Source organism: Mizuhopecten yessoensis, unplaced genomic scaffold (assembly GCF_002113885.1).
Source record: "Mizuhopecten yessoensis strain PY_sf001 unplaced genomic scaffold, ASM211388v2 scaffold716191, whole genome shotgun sequence".
In the NCBI taxonomy this organism is placed as follows: domain Eukaryota; kingdom Metazoa; phylum Mollusca; class Bivalvia; order Pectinida; family Pectinidae; genus Mizuhopecten; species Mizuhopecten yessoensis.
The window spans coordinates 125,366-151,957 of record NW_018479993.1 but is presented as its reverse complement, the minus strand read 5'-3'; the positions used below and the strand labels follow the sequence as shown (position 1 = coordinate 151,957).

General features: G+C 36.0%; 1 protein-coding gene across 5 annotated transcripts in view; it reads right to left on the bottom strand.

The window, feature by feature from the left end:
• Positions 1-26,592, bottom strand: part of LOC110442025 (HEAT repeat-containing protein 5B-like) — a 71,844-nt gene that overhangs the window by 22,738 nt on the left and 22,514 nt on the right. For all 5 annotated transcript variants that reach the window (XM_021485424.1, XM_021485420.1, XM_021485423.1 and 2 more), the window contains exons 5-8: positions 10,264-10,413; positions 6,728-6,899; positions 1,408-1,562; positions 772-1,021 (exon numbers count right to left, since the gene is read on the bottom strand). In XM_021485424.1, the coding sequence (XP_021341099.1) occupies positions 772-1,021; positions 1,408-1,562; positions 6,728-6,899; positions 10,264-10,413 (727 nt within the window). The remainder of the gene's footprint in view (positions 1-771; positions 1,022-1,407; positions 1,563-6,727; positions 6,900-10,263; positions 10,414-26,592) is intronic.

Here is a 26,592-nt window from a genome sequence, read left to right as displayed (position 1 = left end):
AAAACGAGACGAGGGCGATTTTTTTTTATTGTGTAGTTTTTAAAACGTTCATTGTGGACATTACCTTGTCATTTTATAGTTGTGTAGAGACCGGTCATAGAGCAGAGCAAGCCTCCGAAAATCCCATCACGATGTTCCAGACGAGAATTACGAACCCCCCATTCCTTATTTGTACCTAAATGAGCGCCATTTGTACACAAGACTAATAAGTCATGATAATTTTTCCGGATTTTTTCCCGGATTTTTTTAAAGATGGCGGCTGGCGCATTCACAATTTTTTTTTATTACTTTCACGATAAAATCGGCAATGCGCACGGTGCAATGAAATGCGCGCGGGCCTGAGAACCAAGTAACCAAATTTTTTGGCCTATATAATCCCAATCTGTTTTTCAAAATTCAAGAATGTTCATATCTTTCAGAATACTTTTGATTTACTTTTTGCCTTTTCAATGTGATTATTGTACTTTATCATGGCGGTTATTTAAGATAGTTTTTTTTTAATTGTAAAATATCTGTATACTTTGTTTTTCTTTTGATTGGTGAACAAGCTGCCACTATTTCCAATGACTAAGAATTGAAAATGAGTAACCGATGATCAAGATACCTTTGTCAGCATTAAATTTGTTAGACACAAATCTGTTGTCTTTTTTTCTCACTTTTCTTTATTTGTGGGATTGATCCAAAATACCTAATTGTTCATTTGAGCAATGACAAAACCTGATAAGTTTTGGCAGAAATCCTTGTGTGGATGTTTTTTATATGAATAATTACCTGCTGCATTCATTTGTTTTACAATTATTTGACATATCTCCTTGGCAGCAGCAATTTGAGCCTTTTCCCCCAGCAGACCTCCTATTGAAGATCTTATGATGAAGAGGACACATTTGCGTGCATACACTGCATCAACGTGTGTGGGTGTAGACTTTGGACTGGCCACAAGGTCAAGGACATGATTCAGAAACATGGAGATGTTTCTCTCCAGCCATAAGCCTCCCATACATTTCACAAACTCAATGTATGCCTGCAAAATATAACATGTTTTATGATATCATTTTGATTTCGTATTTGCTTTATTTGCTACAGAACAAGTAATGAATTAATAATGTACAGACAGTTCGACAATTTCATTTGTTAAACTTACAATCAATTCAGCAAACCCAGCCTATTGAAACAACATTCAAAATTAAACTTTTTGAATAGTGATGTCATTAACTGTACCAAAACAAAAATTAATTTTGTCAAACAACGATACAATTTGGTCTATAAAATAAGCTTTATTTGAACATTAAGTAATAAAGCTATAGATTAATGACACAGTTCCATTTTTAGCGTATTTGATTACTACAGTATTACATAGATAGTTCAGAACAGTAATAACAGCTATGACAAGCATCCATATATACTTACATGGGTGACACCGACACGAATCTCCCTATTAATGGATCCACTGCCTTTAATCATCTCCCCTGCCGTGGAACTCTTCAGGAAGCCAAAACCTCCCTTAATGAAGCCTGATGCCAGAAGGTTCAATACTTCTTCAAGTTTTGGCTGCTTGTTCTTTCCTGAAAGTAAATGAACAAATGTACAGAATACCAAAATAATTAATTCCTCCCATAACTACCTTTCTAAGTTAATGCTCCACATTGCAGCTTGCTAGCTACACATTATACTGATGACAAGATAATTTGAACAAAGGAATATCTCAGCTAGCTGCAGCTGCAACATGGTGGTGGAATATCTACCCCGACACTATACAGAGGTATTGATAAATTCTGGCATGGAACAACATTCATGAAGCAGGAAATGTTCCGCTATGATGCCTGTCATAACATAGGTGTATGTTTACTTTTTATGCAACACATTCTATTATATCTTACCAACATTATAGCATTTCACAACACAATGCTGACCCTTACCCTAAACCCTGAATATTTTTATCATCAAAACTGAACTTATATTGAATTTCATAGGTCTAAATTTCATGGGTCTGAAGCAAATAAAAACAAACAGTCTGTATATTGATTGACAACTTGTACTATCATCTGAATCTCAGATTCTGGTATCTTCTTATACAGCGTGACTGTTCTAAATATCATGTATGCCAATACTGTACATATAGACATCGGTCGGCGCAACTTAACAGATGGCATAAATAGCACAATCTTTTTAATTCGATTTCCAATACATTAAAGATACAGTTTTAAACTTGTGCCAATGACAATGGAAAAGGGAGAGCAAAGGCTTCATTACTATTTATCTGCATGGTGTTATTTGACAGCACATTCAATATCAACACTTATAAATATAACTGGATCAATCACAGCCTCAGGTGCACTGCAGGTATTCCTACAGAAACTAGTCTAGTGAATGTTATAATTCAAATCAATAGACTTTCAAATCAATGAAAACTTGTGAGCCATATCATGACTATCAATCAAACACCCAAACATTAACTAAGTTCATAGAAAACTCCATGTGAACTACGACAAGGACAAAACTTCACTGCATTATCAAATATTAATATTCAATACTTTGCAGTAAAATGTTATGCTGATTAAATACCAAAATTGTTAATAAATAATTGATTTCTCATTGACGCCACATATACTAGACTGGCAGATTATTTCCGTCCAGTGTATATGTACATACACTAGACTAGACTATAGACAGATGTATTTCCGTCCAGTGTACATGTACATACTCCATGGCATAAACTGCCAGTTTACAGCAAAACACAATTTTATTTGAAAAAGCATGAATCTAGATGTTATTAATGCATATATATGCAAGGATGTTCTGATATCAGCAGTTATTGCTACAGCCTTGCAATTTTATTGTAACGAAATTGATGTATTGCCAACTGTAAATATACTGCTATCAATCTCATGTCGTGGTTTATATCATGTTCAACTATGTGAAACGTATCTCAAATCTGAAATGTTCTAATGTAACGTACATTTGGTGATATTGGAGCTTTCTGGTGCTTTTCAATACAAAAAGAAAAAATTGGTGAATTTCCTTCATGTCAGACAACTTATAATTATTCCCTTTTCACATCTATATCCGACAGACTGAATCAGCATTGTCATAATGAAAACAACAGACCAATAATAAGCCGTGTCTCTGTATGACTTTGTAAATGAATTGTCTGTTAAATCTTTTTGACACAACACCAACCGTTTTTTACAGTGTATTGGTATTTCATCTTCATGTTAAAACACTGGCTGTTCCCCAGCCACGGTATAAAGTGAGTGACATTTATAACTCTGTTCCATGTTGGCGTTATGTGATCCTTCATGATCTGACAAAACTATGACAAAACGAACTGAAGCAGGAGCTAGTACAGGCGAGCACAGAGCCAGTACAAGCATTAATCCTGAGCTGTAATAGGTTGCCTCTCGTTATTGATTGTAGCACGTAAGATAGAACCTGACCTACACAGCTAAATGCTAGTGCTTCAGCACTGTCACAGAAGCCCTGGTGTGATTAATAATAAACAATAGAGGTGACAACCTGTCTGGGGCTTTGTCTTATTTAATCTTTATTTAAAGGAAATGAGAAAAAATAAATAATTTCATTTTGGTTTTGACCCAATTCTCTGTTTACTCTAAGGCCATTTATTACATACTTACTAATAAATACGGGTTTTTGGTTTTTGGTATATGCGATACGACACAATTGCTCTTACCCTGATTTTCAATATTTCAAAAGAAAAATAGATCATTAGATAGCAGATATATCCATAATTTATTAGTAAGTATGTAATAAACAGAATAAAACATGCCTTTTTCCATATCACACCCAGTATCAACCCTCGATCAATATCAGTCCATGGAAAAAGGCATGTACAATTTGTATTATTCTCCTTGTAATATCAAGCAGGTAATGCTGATAAGATATTGCACTGTTACATTTAAAGTAATGTATTCATATTCTTGATGGGGACTCAGTTCTGTTTAGGTAGGTAAGCACAGCTAGCCTGGAATGACCACGTTATCTGTTCACAAGTTTGTACTACTGAACTATTAACTTTTGTGAAAACAGCAATAATTAGCCAATAGTTATAGGTGGATATAATCTACAGAGAAGTCAAAGATAACTCCTAATATCATGAAGTTGTTTAAATGTCACAACATGTTATGTCTAATGTCCCTATGTGGGTGATGTCACATGCTGCACTATCACTACATGTTAAATTTGAACAATGTTTTAATGTTACAATGTTAAAATGTTCTGAATTTTGAAATGCCACCATGTTGTATTGTTGTTATGTTACAATGCTGTAACGTTATATTACAGTAAGCTGTAATGTCACTTAACTGTAATGTCACTATGCTGTAATGTTACAATGTTGTAATGTAATGTTACAATGCTGTAATGTTACAAAGCAGTAAACTATAATGTATCTATGCTGTAATGTCACTATACTGTAATGTCACTTTGCTGTAATGTAATGTTACAATGTTGTAATGTTACAAAGCAGTAAGCTGTAATGTCACTATGATATAATGTCACTATACTGTAATGTTACAAAGCAGTAAACTATAATGTATCTATGCTGTAATGTTACTATGCTGTAATGTCTCTATACTGTAATGTCACTTTGCTGTAATATTACAATTTTGTAATGTTACAAAGCATTAAGCTGTAATGCGACTATGTTATAATGTCACTATGCTGTAAAGTCACTTTGTTAAAATGTCATTATGCTGTAATGCCACTATATTATAATGTCACTATACTGTACTGTCACTATGTTATAAAGTCACTATGTTATAATGTCACTATACTGTAATGTCACTATGTTATAATGTCACTATACTGTAATGTCACTATGTTATAATGTCACTATACTGTAATGCCACTATGTTATAATGTCACTATACTGTAATATCACTATGTTATAATGTCACTATGTTATAATTTTACTATATTATAATGTCACTTTACTAAACTGTCACTATGTTATAATGTCACTATGTAATAATGTCACTATACTGTAATGTCACTATGTTATAATGTCACTATACTGTAATGTCACTATGTTATAATGTCACTATACTGTAATGTCACTATGTTGTCATAATTATGTCACACTTTTAACTACTCTTGTGCCGAAGTTTTGATGATGCAAAATTTTGTCTGCTTTTTGATTGATTCTGTATCTTTATTTTAATCTGATTGTCTCAAGACCAGATAAATAATTTCAAACTGTTTAAGTAGAAAAAAGAAGGGAAAACAATGGTATTTCTAAGCTTAAGATACCATTAATCCTAAGATCTGCAGTAGGTGATTGACAATGTAATTGTGGAGAGGGATGTTGTGAAGGAAGCCCACATTATCTACATCTTCAGGGCACCTTTGTCAGCTGAGCCACCACTATGCTGATCCCTTGATATTCAATTAGGCAATATTTTCAAGACATTACATTACACAATATCGTCCCTGAAAACAACTGCCACTGAAGAAAACGATAATTGCTTATTTTGCAAATAGCTTGTATAAATAATTGATGGTTTGCAAATAAATTTTTGGAAACATGCAATCAATTTCTGAGCATGATGAGGGATGTGCCAGTCATGCAGCCAGTTATCAAAGTCTCCCCTACATTTGTCGAATAACTTCAAAATGAGAAAATTAAAAGAATTGTTAAGAAAGTGTGAAATGCAAGGAATATAAAGAGCCCAATAATTGAATATATCATGAATCCTTGAAATCAGTTTGAGGAAATGCTTGAAAATTGATGATTCATCATCATTTCAAATCAAATGACTGCACGATGATCAACTATATAGTGATTAATCATAAAATATGGGCTTACAAAAAAAACAACAGTTTGGCTATTTGGGGGTGTACAAAACCCCTGACATTGTTTGGCTATATGCGGGTGTACAAAACCCCACACATTGTTTGGCTATTTGGGGGTGTACAAAACCCCACATTGTTTGGCTATATACGGGTGTACAAAAACCCCACACATTGTTTGGCTATATACAGGTGTACAAAAAACCCCACATTGTTTGGCTATATACGGGTGTACAAAAAAAACACCAAATTGTTTGGCTATATACGGGTGTACAAAAACCTCCACATTGTTTGGTTATATAGGGGTGAACAACACCCCCACCCCCCCCCCCCCCCCCCCACACACACACACATTGTTTGGCTATATAGGGGCGTACAAAACCCCCACATTGTTTGGCTATATACGGTTGTACAAAACCCCCACATTGATTGGCTATATACGGGTGTACAAAAAACCCCAATAGATTGTTTAGCTATATCAAGACAAGTTTTCAGGAAATATGCCTGTATAGCAGTGCTGTTTGCATTCTATATCAGAAGTACAAAGCTGTCCTTCCTCCCTACATACAGTGTCATGACAAAGACAGAAAGCCAATTGTTAAATGTCTGTATGGTAAGAGAAATAAACCAACGAAACACAGTCCATCAAAACTTCCTTTATACCCTGTAGAAAAGATTCATGTCATACACTTTGTGTTCCCAAGTTTAAAAGCAGATAATACAATTCTAAACCTTCTCTTGATGTAAAGTGATACTGATAGATAAATTTGATTTGCACTGCCATTTTAGTAGGTAAAATTTTGTTCTTAGGGGGCTTTCTTTATAAAATACATGGGTATGACTTCACATCCAGCAAAGAAATCCACTCTATATAGAACGCAAGTCTAGAGTATGGGGACAAATTCATCCCAGTCAATCTTACCATAAACAGTCTTTGGTGACAACGCAGTTGCGAGAAGATTGCCGAGGAGTTTTGCGATTGCACAGCGCACATCATAGTTTGATCCATCCAGGGACCTGAAGCTGAGAGCTGTGACCGTCTCCAGTTCTGTGGCACACATGAATGGAGCCTCGTTCACAAGCTGGTACATACACTGCAAAGACACACAGGGTAAATAGAAATGTATAACGACACAAAACACCTCATATACAATATCATGCATAAATGATAACATCTACCCACAGACAAAAGATTTACAAGGTAACATCTACCTACAGACTAAAGATTTACAGGGTAACATCTAACAACAGACAAAAGATTTACAGGGTAACATCTACCCACAGACAAAAGATTTACAAGGTAACATCTACCCGCAGACAAAAGATTTACAGGGTAACATCTAACCGCAGACAAAAGATTTACAGGGTAACATCTAACCGCAGACAAAAGATTTACAGGGTAACATCTACCCACAGACAAAAGATTTACAGGGTAACATCTACCCACAGACAAAAGATTTACAGGGTAACATCTAAAATAGTATATCTGACCTTCACAATTATACATATACAATACAAGCACAGATTAATGGGGCAACTTTCAGAATATTTAAGCATATAAACACATTATTACCTTGTTTACAATCTGATACATTATATACTTCAAACTACAAACATAAGTTATACATAACATCTATATTAGTATACCTATGTAAATACCTTGTTAATGAAATTGCTTTGAAAATACAAATATTAAATGAACATGTAAGCAACAAAGTAAACAAATCCATGAATTACCCATAATGGTACAAAAATGCACCTTTACCAAATACATTCCTTTTTTTATATTGTGAAAGCCTTTCAACGTTATTTTATAAACATCGTGTACATGCAAATTTATTGGGCTGTATGCATTAAACATATATACAGAACATTCAAAAGAATATATTATATAAAAGTTAATTCAATGCCTTATTCTGAAAATTCTCACAGAAATCAGTGTGATTCAAATGAGGTAATTTCTTCGAACATTTACACTTTTGTAACTTAAGTTTACAATGAAGAAGCAAGTGCTGTGTGCATCAGAAAGTCTGATTTAATGAAAAACAGGTACATTACTGTAATTTAACATTAGAGGAAATATCACAACTGAAGTTAACCTTAGCATAAACTTTTATATTAAACATCCAAGATATAAATGTATGAACAACTCTAGCTCATTAACTTAACAAAAAAACTTAGCATTACGTCATTGGCTAAATTTGTGTCAATTAGCCGAGTGATAATGGCCTAATTCTATAATGAGACAATGAGTTACTCAGCGCCTGTATCACCTAGCTAAGACACGTTCACAGAAGGTAGTCAGCTCTAACATATAACCTGGCTGTACATATACTGAATTATAGCTCCGAAATAATGCCAAATTTTACATCTGCACTTTGTCATCCTTGAGTAATCACTAATTAGCTAATTAGATAATAGGCTGCACCTGTGCTGATCAGTGTGAGTAAGTTGGGGAAGGTCTGTTGATCACTGTAGGATAGTGGGTATGGATTACCTACTTTAAGAAGTTCAGTTCATGAGGGTTACATACAATGAGAGGTTAAGTCTGTGAGGGTTACCTACTATGAGAAGTTAAGTCTGTGAGGGTTACCTACTAAGAGAAGTTAAGTCTGTGAGGGTTACCTACTATGAAAAGTTAAGTCTGCGAGGGTTACCTACTATGAGAAGTTAAGTCTGTGAGGGTTACCTACTATGAGAAGTTAAGTCTGGGAGGGTTACCTACTATGAGAAGTTTAGTCTGTGAGGGTTACCTACTATGAAAAGTTTAGTCTGTTAGGGTTACCTACTATGAGAAGTTCAGTCCATGAGGGTTACATACTATGAGAGGTTAAGTCTGTGAGGATTACCTACTATGAAAAGTTAAGTCTGTGAGGGTTACCTACTATGAGAAGTTTAGTCAGTGAGGGTTACCTACTATGAGAAGTTTAGTCAGTGAGGGTTATCTACTATGAAAAGTAAAGACTGTGAGGGTTACCTACTATGAGAAGTTTAATCTGTAAGGTTTTCCTTCCACTTGAAGTTTAGTGAGTAAGGGTTGTCCAACCCCGATGTTTTGTCAGTGAGGGTTTCCTACTCTGAAAAGTTGAGTCTGTGAGGGTTCCGTACCATGTGAAGTTTAGTCTGTGAAGATTAGCCAGTGAGGGTTACCTACCATGTGAAGTTTAGTCTGTGAAGTTTTAGTCAGTGAGGGTAACCTACCATGTGAAGTTTTGTCAGTGGGGGTTGCCTACCATGTGAATTTTAGTCAGTGAGGGTTACCTACCATGTGAAGTTTAGCCTGTGAGGATTGCCTATCCTAAAATGTTTAGTCAGTGAGGGTTGCCTATCCTAAAATGTTTAGTCAGTGAGGGTTGCCTATCCTAAAATGTTTAGTCAGTGGGGGTTGCCTATCCTAAAATGTTTAGTCAGTGAGGGTTGCCTATCCTAAAATGTTTAGTCAGTGAGGGTGACCTACCATGTGAAGTTTAGTCTGTGAGGATTGCCTATCCTAAAATGTTTAGTCAGTGAGGGTTGCCTATCCTAAAATGGTTAGTCAGTGAGGGGTGCCTATCCTAAAATGTTTAGGCAGTGAGGGTTACCTACCATGTGAAGTTTAGTCTGTGAAGTTTTAGTCAGTGAGGGTAACCTACCATGTGAAGTTTTGTGAGTGGGGGTTGCCTACCATGTGAATTTTAGTCAGTTAGGGTTACCTACCATGTGAAGTTTAGTCTGTGAAGTTTTAGTCAGTGAGGGTAACCTACCATGTGAAGTTTTGTCAGTGGGGGTTGCCTACCATGTGAATTTTAGTCAGTGAGGGTTCCCTACCATGTGAAGTTTAGTCTGTGAAGATTAGTCAGTGAGGTTTGCCTACCATGTGAAGTTTAGTCTGTGAAGTTTAGTCAGTGAGGGTTACCTGCCATGTGAAGTTTAGTCTGTGAGGATTGCCTATCCTAAAATGTTTAGTCAGTGAGGGTTGCCTATCCTAAAATGTTTAGTCAGTGAGGGTTGCCTATCCTAAAATGTTTAGTCAGTGGGGGTTGCCTATCCTAAAATGTTTAGTCAGTGAGGGTTGCCTATCCTAAAATGTTTAGTCAGTGAGGGTTGCCTATCCTAAAATGTTTAGTCAGTGGGGGTTGCCTATCCTAAAATGTTTAGTCAGTGAGGGTTGCCTACCATGTGAAGTTTAGTCTGTGAGGATTGCCTATCCTAAAATGTTTAGTCAGTGAGGGTTGCCTATCCTAAAATGTTTAGTCAGTGGGGGTTGCCTATCCTAAAATGTTTAGTCAGTGAGGGTTCCCTACCATGTGAAGTTTAGTCTGTGAAGTTTTAGTCAGTGAGGGTAACCTACCATGTGAAGTTTTGTGAGTGGGGGTTGCCTACCATGTGAATTTTAGTCAGTTAGGGTTACCTACCATGTGAAGTTTAGTCTGTGAGGATTGCCTAACCTGAGAAGTTAAGTCAGTGAGGGTTACCTACCTTAGCAGCAGCAAATCTCACAGACATAGACCGGTCAGTCATGCATTGTTTGGTAGCTTTGTATACATCCTTAAATGTGCCACTTCCTGCCGATCCCACACCTCCCACAACTTTCTCCAAGGTCATCATGATTTCACTTCTTCCCTGGGACTGAAAGACATAAATAGGGATTCAAAATAAACATCTTTTCTCCTGAAATAAGATCAAAACTTTCAAGTGATAAAAAAATACACAAATATACATCACCACAGGAAAATAGAACCTTTTCACACCCTAATACAAAACGCCATCAAATCTTTTTGGAAGTTATAGTTTTAAATTATGGCTCATAAAGTCATAAGGAAACCTTGTATAGTTTTGTAAAAGGAAACTTATTTTGTTTATGGGTTTTTTCTCTGCACCTTTATCTTGATAATATTTGGAATAACTGGAAAGGAAAAGTGAAAATGTATCATCCCCTGGATCTTTGCTCCATGATAGGCCACACCCATCATTCATGTACAGCTAAGTAATCTGTTGTTAACAGCAATGATTCATAACAGTTTAACTTCAAACAAATAAAGTCATATATACATGTTTTCCCCATTAATACTATTAGCTTAAGCCAGTCTCATGATCTGTGATACACAATGATTAATGCAACATGCATTCTTCTTTTTCCAGGGGTGTTCAATACCCAGTCAAAACTGTATTTAAGGAGCAGTCTTTCAAATGTTTACTCCAATCTCCCAACAGACCTTATCACTCCACCTCAGGAAGGGGACAAAGGGCCCCAACCCTTTATTTATAAAATATCAAATTCTTTTTGACCATTTTATATAAAAAGTTGACAAATGATGACAGACTAATGGAAGAGTGGATGGCAGACAGATACCATGCCATGGCATAAGCTCATTTAAGGTCAATGGTACCACCGACTGCTCTTTATACATAAACTCCCTTATGCTTTTTGTACATATTTTCACTTATAGAAAATGAAGAAACTTCATGAGCTACTTCCCTTGTAAAGTACTCATCTCTCATTTTGATGCTGTGCATTCATAATTCCTGGATAGTAGCCGAACATTGATAAAGAGCAATGTAAAGAGTGACTTGATAAAATATTTCAAGAGATTGGCAATAATACAGTGTATATAGGTTGACTGGAATGATGGTATTCAAATTAACTCTTTACCATGTATAGTCCTGGATTAGGTGAGCTAAAAATAGGTAACACCAAAAAACTTATGAATAATTTTTTTTCTTCAAGTATATATCACAGCTGGGTGAAATATATTTGCTATATATATATAAACAAGCTTATGATATGTGAAAGTCTTCTATGATTTAAAACACATGTCATATCATTAGGCAACATAATGTATACAACCTATACCGTACCACATGGCAAACAACACTCTTGTACCTTCAGACTTCTCCAAAATACATGTGTTAATTATTTACAGCCCCGAGGATCCATTCTCAGTAAGCCAGACAGTTTCTCACTAATAAATTAACCTTATCTCTCCTCTAATGGCTCAGAAAATCTACACTCTTAAACCTGAACAGATTCAAAAAGATTCTGAGGAAAAACCAATCTCCACAAAACCCTTATCCTTTAGAAAGGTGACGACAGACATGTCTTGAGATCTAAACACCAAATAATACCGAATTACAGATAAAGGATCCGGAGTTCAGTGTGCCCTCAAGTCTAATTGAAATACAGTGTCGTAGGTGCCATTAAAATTTCTAACAGAAATTTGTACATACGCACTACCCAAGGAAGGAAAGTCGGAATACACTTGAAGTTTTCTTACCATAGATCCTTATCTTAATTGATATTATATGAGAATTGGTGACTGACTATCTTCTGAGACAATGCGGTGATTGTTTTACACCCAAATTCTTTCTTTTTTCTTTTTTAAAAACCTTTCTGGTGTTTTTTTTACATTTTTTAAACAAGTCTAGTCTAAGTCATGAGACTTTTAGTGGAAAGGGCAGACACAGTACCTAAACTTTACCCATTTAGGCGATTAATTACGTACACACAATTTAATTCCACACTACCATAAAATTAGCAAAGACTACAAGCACATTTTAATGCAATTCGAGTGGTTTACACCCACTATCTGTCTGACCTCTGACATCTGAATAACAGATTAGAGAAATCAGGATAAAATCACCAACCTTAAATTATTTCTACTATATATCCCATTTCTGTTGACTTCTAATTGTAGAGAAAATTGATAAAAATTTACTCCCTGTCTCATGTTTTATGAGGAGGGAAATGTCAAAATACATCAGCAACGAGAAATTTGATAGCCTCATCATGACTAGCTCATTACCATTAATCAAAACAGAAATATATCACCAGGCAGACTGGCAGCTTCACTGTGCTACATTTCATGGCTAGCTGATTCTAAAACCATGTACAGGATCAGACAGATCACTGTAAATACACCATTCCAATGGAGAGTCAGGTGTTTGTTTTGGCCAAAGTTTTAATCTTCTATGCATCATACTATTTACAAGACAAGAGGCCCAGGGGCCTTAATAGCTCACCTGGTATTTTATTTTTCAATTTAAAACCTGCTGAGTACCATTCAGGTTTATCAAAGGAGTACAAGTAACAAAGTTGCATCTTCCATTTATAAATATTCAATTCCCTTTGCCCAAAGATTCTCTAAAACAAGTTTGGTTAGGTTAAAATCCCTTCAACGGTACAGAAGGAGAAGGATCTTTAATGTTTTCCTCTATTTCCCCTAATGGGCCCCACTAATCTGCCCCAAAGAAGGGGAATCCACACACCTCAGTTTAAACAAAATTGATTCTTTTCTCCCTAAGCATGCTTCAGACTGCATTTGGTTTAAATCCCTTCACTTGTATAGTAGGAGAAAAAAAATCCTCTATTTCCCCTATTGGGCCCCGCTCCTATGCCGCCAGAAGGCCCACACCCTCCGTTTATACAAACTTGAGTCTCCTTTGTCCAAAGATGCTCTAGGACAAATTTGGTCAAAATCCTTCAATTGGTTGAGGAGAAGATTTTTAAAGATTTACCTATTTTCCCCTATTTGGCCCCGTCCCTCTGCCCCCAGGGGGACCATACCCTCCGTTCATACAAAACTGAGAACCCTTTGGCCAATGATGCTCCAGACCAAATTTGGTCAAAATCCCTTCATCGGTACAAAAGGAGAAGGATATTTGATGTTTTCCTCTATTTCCCCTAATGGGCCCCACCCATCTGCCCTTAGAAGGAGGCCCACACACCTCAGTTTATACAAAATTGATTCTTTTGTCCCTAATCATGCTTCAGACTGCATTTGGTTAAAATCCCTTCACTTGTATAGCAGGAGAAAAAAAATCCTCTATTTCCCCTATTGGGCCCCGCCCCTCCGCCCCCAGAGGGGCCACACCCTCCGTTTATACAAACTTGAGTCTTCTTTGTCCAAAGATGCTCTAGGACAAATTTGGTCAAAATCCTTCAATTGGTTGAGAAGAAGAACATTTTTAAAGATTTACCTTTTTTCCCCTTATTTAGCCCCGCCCCTCTGCCCCGAGGGGGGGCTATACCGTCCGTTTATACAAAACTGAGAACCCTTTGGCCAATGATGCTCCTGACCAAGCTTCAGACTGCATTTGGTTTAAATCCCTTCACTTGTATAGTAGGAGAGAAAAAATCCTCTACTTCCCCTATTTGGCCCCGCCCCTCTGCCCCCAAAGAGGCCACACCCTCCGTTTATACAAACTTGAGTCTCCTTTGTCCAAAGATGCTCTAGGACAAATTTGGTCAAAATCCTTCTATTGGTTGAGAAGAAGAAGATTTTTAAAGATTTACCTATTTTCCCCCTATTTGGCCCCGCCCCTCTGCCCCAAGGGGGGTTATACCCTCCGTTTATACAAAACTGAGAACCCTTTGGCCAATGATGCTCCTGACCAAATTTGGTCAAAATCCTCTGAGCCATTCAGGACAAGTAGCATTTTAAAGGAAAAAGTTGCCGGACGCCGGACGCCGGACGCTGCACCATGGGATAAGCTCACTTGGCCCTTCGGGCCAGGTGAGCTAAAAATGTATTCCAGACTCCTAAATGCATACTGATTGCTTCAACAGAAAAGGTTGTAAGAACAAATTCTTTCTTTTTTTCAAAACATTACTTGGTTATTTTATTTCAGAGTAAGAACAAGAATTCCAGGAAATATTAGCACCTTACCATTTGTGCTTAGTATAACATATTAATTGTTCGAGCTTATATTTCTAAAATCTCCACAAGCAGCTTATAAAATTAATTAGCCACAGTTTGGTCTAGTATTGGATTATAATTATAAGTTCTTATCGTATTTAAAACATGTAATATTTATTGGTTTTTTCAGTACTGATTTTCTAGTATTTGATTACATATAAAGAACATTCTTTTTCCACTTTTCCAATAACCCTTGTACAATTGATGCTTCCAAAATGTATCTTTTAGCCCAATCTTTGTACTGTTATGTTACAAGACATCAAAATTCCATCTTATACTCCCTGGCATCAGTTCAAAGCAGGCCACCTCGGCTAGACCGTACAATGTCTATTGAACAGCAGTTAGTCCAACAATAACTGGGTCACTATGTATCTAGATTAACACACAAGTGTACCTTCTGATGGGGGGATCTCAAGGAGCCCAAAGGGCATCATGCACCTGTTTCATACAGTGTATGGAAAAGGTTATGTAGCTATATATGGGCACCTCTAAAATCCAAGGATAATGACATTGATAGCTGAACCTTGGATTCTAAAGATCATTTGATGCTGTATAGAGAACTGTCAGAGAGTAACAAAAGCAGATTTATTGTTGCTTTCAGAGAATCTCTATTATTTTGACGACTACATTTCCTAACAGCACACAATTTGTTCCAGATGTTATTACATGTCACAAAAAGCAATACATGTACTAACAGTCACATGGCGATTCCGGCCATGATCAATGAATGTAACACGGAAAATTCTTGGCAGAGCAGCTCTCATTTAAACCTCAGTCAAACCCTTACGGAAATAAATGTTTTGCTTAGAAATCAATGAAAACCTTTATACCGAGAACAATGTCCCCATTAACTTTGAGCAAGGGTATGAGTATTTCTCCTGCAGCTCAAACTTCAGTTAAATAGCAATCAAAGATATCTCCCTCTCTGACAATACTATTTACTGCAGAGACAAAAATGCCAGCCACATTTTCAGAATTGATATTGAAATATTACATGTAAGAAAAACATTGCATTCCTGAAAATTACAGAATAAATTAGAACACTTTTCATAAGTTGATGACGGAGCATTTAAGCAAGTACAAAACTCATCAGGGTTGTTCTCCATTTCAAATCAACTTCTTGTACAAATGGAAACGGCAAAGGCATTGACTATAAAAATCCTATTTCCTTTATCAGTTGTTTTGTAAGTCTTAGTGACAACACGAGTGCAGAAGTAAACAGAACTATTATGTATGCTTATTTAGCATATAATTGAAACCTCACATGCACAATGTAAATATCACGTCACTCTCCTGCGTGCAAATTTCCTGTATTTGAATACAGACGTGACATAAGGGTGAGGACCACACAATCCCAGATGAAAGGCTAAGCCTGAAAGCTTGGATCGAGAGTGACTGTTTATATTTCACTGTAGTGAAGGACCATTGTGATGGACATTTTGTCACATGATATAGTTTTCCCACTACGTTCTTTACTAAAGCACAACCAGGGGATGCCATACACATGTAAATACCTACTGAAAATGAACCTTTAACAGTTTATGGATACACTTTGTAAACTGTAAAAGTGAAAAGTGTGTGTGGTGTGGAAATATTCACATGTTTTGCATTAAGTAAATATTCATTTACAGTTTATGAACATTATAGAAAAGAAGAATATACATATCTATATATAAATTTCAGAATAATTGCCAACATAAAAATTTCCACATCGCAATCAGCTTAAAGGGTAGCAACGCAAATATTTCCACATAGCAATCAGCTTAATGGATAGCAACACGAATATTTCCACACACGAAAATTTCCACTTTTTTGCAGCTAAAAGCCTGTGGATAACCATTGGCATTGACAAATATGTACACTTTCTATGCAATTTGCATTTTACTTGTAAACCTCAGCCTCTGCCAAATTGATTACCATAAACATTTTCATCCCTCTTGTATTCAATTTCACAATTGCAGTGAAATGAAGCCACAGTGTTCTTGAGAAATAAAACACATATATAACCTAGCTTCCTATAGTACTCACAGTGACACTGAAACCCTATAACACAGCACTGTGGAATGTTCAGGTGCTCAGTGAAATCACTGCTCTTACATCTGGATTGTGCAAGTTTGCATAAAGTAGAAAGTTAAAATGGGCGCCCCTCCAATAAAACTGTCCAAGATATATCTACATTCCTTACATTTTCCACAAAACACCAATGTGAACAGCATTTGATACTCTGGTTTAGAAACGTTATGCTATACGTTTGATAACAGCTTCCTGTATATGGATTTTTTTGCTCCTGTACTGATGTACATGTTTCCTGATAAAACATCCAATTACCCTTGAGATGATGGACCCTAAAACAAGTATCTTAACATTCTGAGTTTCAGTTCATTTTAGTACATGTTGATCATTTTTTAAATCGGTTTTCACGTTATAAAACAATTATTGAACTGACTTGCTTCAAAAAAATATTTTCATTTTTCTTGATTGCACATGTACAACAGAACACTTGTATAAGAAGAAATTGGTCAACATAAGACGCGGAGCTATGAAGTCAGTTTTGACTGGACAATCATGGAATGTGAGTCCTAAGGTAATGCATCATCATGTTACCATGGTCAAGAGCTGGTCATGATTATAGAATTAGCATTACTTGGACAGAGATTCATACAAACAATTCCAAGGTTCTACTGTTTAGCAGAAATAAATTAAATCGACTAGTGTTGTATATTTCCACAGTCTGGATTACTAGCTAAATTTCCACAGATTTACTGTTAATAAGAAGACTCAGCAATAATGGAATTCCATTTAGCTTCCGTGTTAATTTTATCACAGGATTATCACAGTTCCTATAGACTGAGTTTACAACAGTTACAGAGCATCTGCCTTAACTATGTAAGGGATTACAATGAATCAATCAATGTTACCAATTACAGTACATTTCACCTAATATCACGTCTGTTAATGTCACTTTTCGGTTATTATCATGTTTTTTTGATGCACCGTTTTTCCTGCTATATAATCTATGCAATTCAATTTTTTTATTATCAGCTGATTTTATGTCGATTTCTCTTAATATCACTTTATTTTGGCCACTGTCACAAAAAAAATACAGGTAAATGGTGGTAATGATTCATGATAAATGCCCTGGGGACCTTCTGTCACACCCTGGATGCATTATGTAAACAATGCCTCTGCATAACAGGGTATTTTTTACACCTGGCTGACTGTCAAACAATAGGTTACACCTGGCTGACTGTTGAACAATAGGTTGACTTACATACTTGTTAACATGATATTCACCTGTGGTTGGGGGAGCTAGGACAGTCTAACATCTGTAAACTTTTCTAATGCCAAGTGTGATGTATTCTTTCAACTGATTATAACATGTGTACTATCTTCGATTACACACTTGCAGCAAATATCTAAAGAAATTAACCTATAAAAAGATGTTACTAGCGAAAGAACGGTATATACATCAAGATATAGGTAAATATTTACCAAGTCTCATGTTTACAATTGAATTTGATGCAGAATACCAGCCAAACACTTGTATGCCTACATCACTACTGCAGTAAACAATCATAATTACGATCGTACTGATCATCATTTTGCTACTAACTATATGAAATGTAACTGCATACTGAAATGAAATACAAATAATATATTTATTTCTATACTTATTTACTTATATCTATATTTCAACTAGAGTAAAGAACAAGGTTAGTTACAAAATATCAATCTCCTTCGTAGAGCCACATCACTTAGGCATTTGACTAAGTTCACTTCCAGTTTTTAGGGCTGAAAAACATCAGAAAATATGTATTCTGTTTATGTCATGTTTCTGTTAATATCATGATTTTCTCTGACAAATGGGAAGTGATATTAAGAGAAATCTACTGTACCAGCACCTGAATGTGATTCTGCTGTACATCTATAAAGGTGATTACCGTTATATCATTAATATCATTATCTGACAGGTTCTATCACACACTGAGGACTAGATTAATACATAATTCTACTTCACCAAGTAGCAACGGTATCAAGATTTTTCTGTCCTAATTGCCAATGGTCAAAGATAAAAAAAAAGTCTATACAGAAAATGTTGGTTATTGTACAAAAAAGATACCACTTAATTTGTTGGCAGCCCTGTGAGTGTATAGGAATGTAGAGGTCAGAAGTTATCTGTGTAATCAGTGTGCGGTTAGGGGATGCATCATTTCAGTCCACCGCCAGGGTTCAGACTGGTAAGCTTTCAGTTTGGCTATTTCACAAGAAAAAAAAATACTTTTATAGAAAACGTCTCCATATTGAGAAATAAGACAATTTCAAAAGTAGACTGGAATCTTACTCAAAACTGTCTCCACACTTAGAAAATATATAATTTCAAATGTAGCTTGGACTGATAAGTGCCTTAAAGCAGTAGAGGTTATTTCTGTATTTAGAAATATGACGACTGTATTCTGTTAACAAATAAATAAATTTCATAGACCAGTGTTTTTTCTCTCCTCAACTCTTCAACAATGCAGATCTGTATACATATAAATACTGGGTTTTTTCAGAAGGTAACTGAAGTGTACACTATACATCAATCATATCAAATATCTCAATTACGTAACTTAAGTTTTAATACACTATTTGCATGTCTTTAGCTTATTTTTACTGTATATTTTCCAAAAAAACCTATACAAAATAGGAAAGGGCTGAAATAAAGATGTCCTATTCCGAGTACCAGGTATGTTAAGCTAACCAGACGTGGTGACATGTGTAGCATACCTAGTAGCACTAAGTACTGTATTCTACAACCCACCATAACAAACAGGAGTTAGTGAGATGTATCCCGTGTACCAGGTGTGTGTTAAGCTATAACCAGACATGGTGACTGTGTAACATACATAGTAGCACTAAGTACTGAATTGTACAACCCACTATAACAAAGTACTGGGTGTGTGTTAAGCTAACCAGACATGGTGACATGTGTAGCATACCTAGTAGCACTAAGTACTGTATTCTACAACACACTATAATAAAGTACTGGGTGTGTGTTAAGCTAACCAGACGTGGTGACATGTGTAGCATACCTAGTAGCACTAAGTACTGTATTGTACAACACACTCTAACAAAGAACTGGGTGTGTGTTAAGCTAACCAGACATGGTGACGTGTGTAGCATACCTAGTAGCACTAAGTACTGTATTCTACAACCCACCATAACAAACAGGAGTTAGTGAGATGTATCCAGTGTACCAGGTGTGTGTTAAGCTATAACCAGACATGGTGACTGTGTAACATACATAGTAGCACTAAGTACTGAATTGTACAACCCACTATAACAAAGTACTGGGTGTGTGTTAAGCTAACCAGACATGGTGACGTGTGTAGCATACCTAGTAGCACTAAGTACTGTATTGTACAACACACTATAACAAAGAACTGGGGGTGTGTTAAGCTAACCATACGTGGTGACATGTGTAACATACCTAGTAGCACTAAGTACTGTATTGCACAACCCACTATAACAAACAGGAGTTAGTCAGATGTATCCAGAGTACCAGGTGTGTGTTAAGCTAACCAGACGTGGTGACATGTGTAACATACCTAGTAGCACTAAGTACTGTATTGTACAACCCACTATAACAAACAGGAGTTATTGAGATGTATCCCGAGTACCAGGTGTGTGTTAACCTAACCAGACGTTGTGACATGTGTAACATACCTAGTAGCACTAAGTACTGTATTGTACAACCCACTATAACAAACAGGAGTTAGTGAGATGTATCCCGAGTACCAGGTGTGTGTTAACCTAACCAGACGTGGTGACATGTGTAACATACCTAGTAGCACTAAGTACTGTATTGCACACCCACTATAACAAAAAGGAGTTAGTGAGATGTATCCCGAGTACCAGGTGTGTGTTAAGCTAACCATACGTGGTGACATGTGTAACATACCTAGTAGCACTAAGTACTGTATTGTACAACACACTATAACAAACAGGAGTTAGTCAGATGTATCTCGAGTACCAGGTATGTTAATTAGCTAACCATACGTGGTGACATGTGTAACATACCTAGTAGCACTAAGTACTGTATTGTACAACACACTATAACAAACAGAAGTTAGTGGCCAGCCTTCACAACTCGGTGGAGTCAGTCTCCCTATCCACTGTGTTGTTGTTCGGTGGCCAGCCTACACAACTCGGTGAAGTCAGTCTCCCCATCCACTGTGTTGTTGTTGTTATGTTTGTAGCTTACACTGACACATAAACCACTCCCCATGCTCCCAGTAACCAATACCTTTTGGTCTGGCTTCATCACAACATGATTTAGCTTTACAGAATGAGTTTCATAATCTCACAATATTACAGCCATCCATAAAAATAGATCACCTTTTCTTCATTTCTGTAAATCATATCTGTCCCGGCATGTGTACATCCCCATTTAAAAAGAACCTTTCAACTAAAACAGGAAACCCTCCAGCTAACCGAACTTGATGAGAGAGTCAAGTAACCTACCCCATCAGCAACCTACTGCATAAATAGATTCATTATAAAATTTCCCTCCGTTATGATTCGTTTATACAGCACATTATTTGGATACATATCCTGTTATAAACAAAACAACACTAACGATAACAGACAAGACATCTCTAGTTTCTTATCAGGATAATTAATTGGCAAGTGCAATTCATAATGTGATGTTATCAATGTTTTAACATTGTAATTTGCTTCCTTTTTTCCATAGTGTCTGTTCCTTGTGATTTTAGAAAAATATTACGCTTAAAAGCTTTTAAAAGGATGACTTTTTTTTACAACAAGTTTTCTTGGATATTTTCCAGTAAATGTTTGGTAGTCAAGCATCTGAAATATACCAAACATGACTGCTGTAAATATATTAACCTTGTCCTGTCTAGGAAGAGCAGCTGTATAAATGGGTAGCTCATCTAGAGGAAAGAAAACCAGTGAACACATACAGCTGACAGGTCAAAGGGGTGGTGTACTTACACAGTGTCTATAAAAAAAATGCCAAAACTAACATATTACATACTAAGCCAAGAGCATGAATAAAAGTCTGTTTCATCGCCAAAAAGTTTTAGAAAATACTCAACCACCTTTCAAACTTATCTTATCCTCTGTTCATAACATGTTCCGAGTCAAAAACATATCTCCACAGACATTTTTCTTTTCTTTGATCAATTCTATATAATGTGAATATAGTCTTTTGATCCGAGATGCTCTGTGAAGTTTGTGAGTTTTCAAAAATAAACCCAAATTGATTAAGACAAGATACATATTAGTTCAGTGGCAAACAAAATATTTCTTTGAAGATTTCTGTCCAATCTATTTATAATTGAAGAGTGTAAGTAAGTTCTTTCTGTGCGAGATGCAAATTAAAGGCGACAAGTTTGACTGTAATTGAAGTCACCAGACACTTCATAGAGATAGTGTTACTATATAATCTACGAAATCCAGAACAAAAAGTCTGGCCAAAGATATATACTACCTGGGAAATGTTCAAGTATTATCACAGTAATACCATGGTTTTATAATTCTGGCAGCAAATCAAAGTAACAAGTAACACGATTTGCTTCCTGTAGAAGTTTAAAACTGAAATAGAAGTTAGATTAGATTGTGTGAGGGTACGTAGAATGTGGACCTGTGGTTGGTACATCTGATTTATCTCAATCAGTACTATGTGGCCCTGAGTCTGTTTTATAATTACCACACAAGCACATCCCTTTTCACTCACTCTCCCCGTCAAACCAATCCCTAAACAAAATGATTATAGCTGATTATCACTTCCCTTTTCCCATAGGTTTGTTTATAATATATATTCTTAATGTTTATCAACAATAAATTCCTTGCAAATAGGCAACACCTTTTTCTGTACTTATAAAATATTGTGGCATAGAGGGATTTAATCACCTGCTAGCCTATATCTACTACATCATGACATAAAACTTAGGTAAAACCACATGGTGTACCAAAATTACTTCAAATAGCAGGAATTCATCAACCAGTATTTGTTTTCAAAATAATATATTTAGTACTGATTTTATGATAAATATATGGTGAATAAAGGTATCGCCAATCCTCTAAACTACTTTCCAGAGTAACCAGTATCAAAAATGTTCCACCAGACCACAAAAATTTGTGAAGTCATGGCCCCAACATGTGCATAATGTATCATACCAGTATTTACCAGACTATAAACATTGCGTTCCTAAAATGAGTGAATATCACACACACACAGATACAATCAGTATACCAGAATAAATCCGTTCCTAATATAACAATATGCACATCATATGCATGCCAACAGCAAGGTTCCCACCAGTTCCCAATTGTTGTCTCGCTGTACTGTCAACAAGTGTGATACCAGCCAAAGATCAAGCAGCAATCATATACTCTGATCGTATCCCCAAACATTCCAAGCTTGGTTCCAGTCCAAGTGTTTTCATGCATTATTGGCATCACCAAAAAGGTTGGAGGCCAATATACCAAAGTAAGCCAGCATATGGAAGCTTGCATCATTACTGATACTTTGGTGCCACCTGTGGGATTTGTGCTGAGATATAAATTGTGGGGGTCCTGTCTATACTCCCCACCCAGCCGGTACTGATCTGAGGAAATATCAAAGAACTTCCAACAACTATCATATGGCTGAGCTACCATTTAACCAGATATTTCAACATGTTCACATAAACCATTAAACACAAGTATGTCAAACACATATAATCAAACGTTAATGGTATATTAGGGGGAAATCTGGCAGTGATCAACTCCAAAACAACCCAGGGTAATTATCACAATTTTATTGTTTAGTGGCAGGAAGAAATCAGCCAACATTTTATAGCATTTTTATCTGAATATTTGCAAGTGAAATCACTAATGAATCCATTCAAGCTGCAGAAAATTACAACATCACAGAAGTGATAATCTAATATGTTATCTTAAAAATCCTGCCAATATTTATGACCGAATTTAAGAATTTTTGCTGCGGTAATAAAATGGTTGTAAGGAAACCAACTGAATGAGACAAAGTGTCAATAATGCTTGACACTACAGAGCTGGATACATAGTGAACGGGGGTAAATGATTGCTGAAAGGTAACACGTGTTATTGACACACAAGAGTTAAGGGTGTCAATAGTAAACAGGCAGACATCTTTTTCAGGAAAAGCAGTAGATCTACCTCAACAAATAAATGTAATTCCTAATTCACCAATAAATATACTCTGAAATCTTGATAACAAGCTGAAGTTTATTTTCTCTCTTACTCAAATCCCATGTTTAGTTTTGAAGCCATTTAAACAGTAAGCTGTTCATGACATATTTCAAGGCTGTCAATTTTTGAAAGCTTTTTAACCGTCATTAAGTCACATTCAAATTATCACAATCACATGTTGCCAGGACCTTTGAACTCACAAGTAATGATGGATAATTAAACATTTCATGGAGCAATGTCAATACCTTCTGCCAAATGATGATCATGTGATGAGCTAGTGAGTTACATATATAGTACAAAGATGCACCAAAGTTTTTGTAAATTATGTTGCAATAGTTAACAAGGCAGCACAAATATTACAAATCCCCTTGCATTCACACATTGGGGCAGTATCTCCTCTAGCAACTGCATTCTTCGATGAATGATAGATTTTTATTCTGTTGAGGAATGAAGTCGATAGAGCGATGAAAATGTTTTTCCCAAAAAGTAAAACGGACCTTGACCTTTAATGCAGCAAGCAACCCAAAACACCAACTTGTTCAAGGCATTGCCGTACCAAAAACTTGCATAAAGTTTCATGAAATTTCATTGAGGAATGAAGTTGGTAGAGCGATTACAAAGTTTTACTAAAAATAGTAACAGTGACCTTGACCTTAAGCATAAAAACCCGAAACACAAACTTCTTCAAGGCATTGCCATACCAAACACTTGCGTGAAGTTTCATGAAATTCCATTCACTAATGAAGTCACTTGAGCGATGACAAAGTTTTTTAAAAATAGTAACAGTGACCTTGACCTTCGACGTAGTAACCTGAAACGCAAACTTGTTCAAGGTATTGTCATACCAAACACTTGTTTTAAGTTTCATGAAATTCTGTTGAGAAAGGAAATCAGTAGAGTGATGATAAAGAGTATAACATACGTACATACGTACAAACAGGTGGAATCCTATATCCCCTCCAACTTTCGTTGCGAGGGGATAATAAGGTGTCAAACACGTTTGGCCTCAGAACTAGAGTAGAACTTTTTACATCAAAACCAAGATTGATGTTCAAGGCTAGCCTTTTTTTAAGACACTTATTTCCAAGATAAATTTGACATAAAAGAATACATGTTAAACTGATTTTGAAATCCATTCCCGGATCCTGTTTAAGCAACCTTCATAGTGTAATGTTACAAACATTCAAAGTTTATCTTTTTTTTGTGCAGAAATATATTAATATTATGTATATGGAATCTTTGACCATTTTGAATACTTGGCCATGCATATCTTATTTTTATTTGATGTAATAAGATGAAAATATCAAAATTCCAAAATTTTCCTTGATATATGATCAAGCTAATTAGACCTGATAACAACCAATTCCAGACATACATGTAAAAGGAATCGTTTTCACAATTGGCACTGGCTTCAACCATTTGGGAAACAAAAGAAAAAACTCCCCTGAATATCAAAGGCCACATTTGCAATCAATAGCATAATACATATACAGCACAGAAGTCCCCAGAGACCTGATTGAGCCAATTCACCAGGACATTAAGGCTGACTTGTGTCCAGGTTCATATTCAAAGGTCATCCTAACTACAGATATCTTCCCTAGAACTATAGCTGTCTAGAGACAATTACAACACCATTAAATCGCCATACAGAAAACATAGGCCCAGTGCAGGGAGTTATCGATACCCAGTCTGGAGGGGGCTAGGGGGGAAGAATGGTAGGGGGAAGGTTCACAGGTTATATTTGATCTATTATGACAGGAACTCACTAAAGTCTTGTTGCCCAGGACCTGTTTTATTTGAATAATTAGGTAAGAAACCAAAAAGAACTCTATCCGGTACTAAATCGTCAGTGGTAATGCCCATCTCATAAACATTCATTAAACCAGCACTATTCATCGATGGTAATAGATATATACAAGGGACTACAGTTGTTGTGTACCGATAGCATGACTCGCTTTGAGAATCAGTATTTTCCAGTCCTCCTTGGGATTTACATACATTTATATGAGTGACAGGATCATGAAAGCCTGTGTTGTTTCAAAGTAAATATTTTTCAAAGTTTTCAAAGTTTAAACCCAAGCTGAGATCTGACCCTTATGCACCTTTTACATCTACTTAATTCTAATGGAAGTTTATCTAAATGACTAATTTGGAATATCAACAATATTCTGTTACTTACTCTTGTGCAGGAATGATTTAACTAATACAAATTAAAACTGATTTAGATCAATTAAGATTTTTTTTTTCTGGTACAAATATTTTATAATCATAAACTGTTAATTGTTACTGTACCACACTTGATTCTGATACACTGTACGCATGTAGATCTGTTTGTACCTAATAGCCAGTCCTTTCATCCAAAGTAGAACACATTAATAAAAGTGCCCATTGACCAATAAAGTACCGTCAAAACTATCCACTTTTCCAATAAGTTTGGTAAGATCCAATATATATGTATGGCAATATCATTAGCAACCAGCTAATACAGTAGGCTAGATACAATTCCTATACCCGCATTATCATTGATGCTAACGATTAGTCAATCTATGATCATCTGTAAATAGAATTTGTATAGGATGTTATATGAGCAAATTAAATGTTCTGGTTATAACTATGGTATCTTGTACCTTGTGAACAGCCTTTACAATTGATGAAGGTGATATCATTTAACAGGAAACAAGACATAGCCCTGTGACCCACTGACTGGTCACATTCTCTCTACCGATCAATAACTTTCTGTCAACAACATGGGAAAATGGGATGCAGATCTATCATCATTAGGTGACCATCACAATGTAAAGGATATCCAGTTCTTAGACAGATGCGTTTATACCGTGACCAATATTGTGTCGTCAACATTCCGTTTGTAATGGTCACTTCTATCTACTGTATCAGG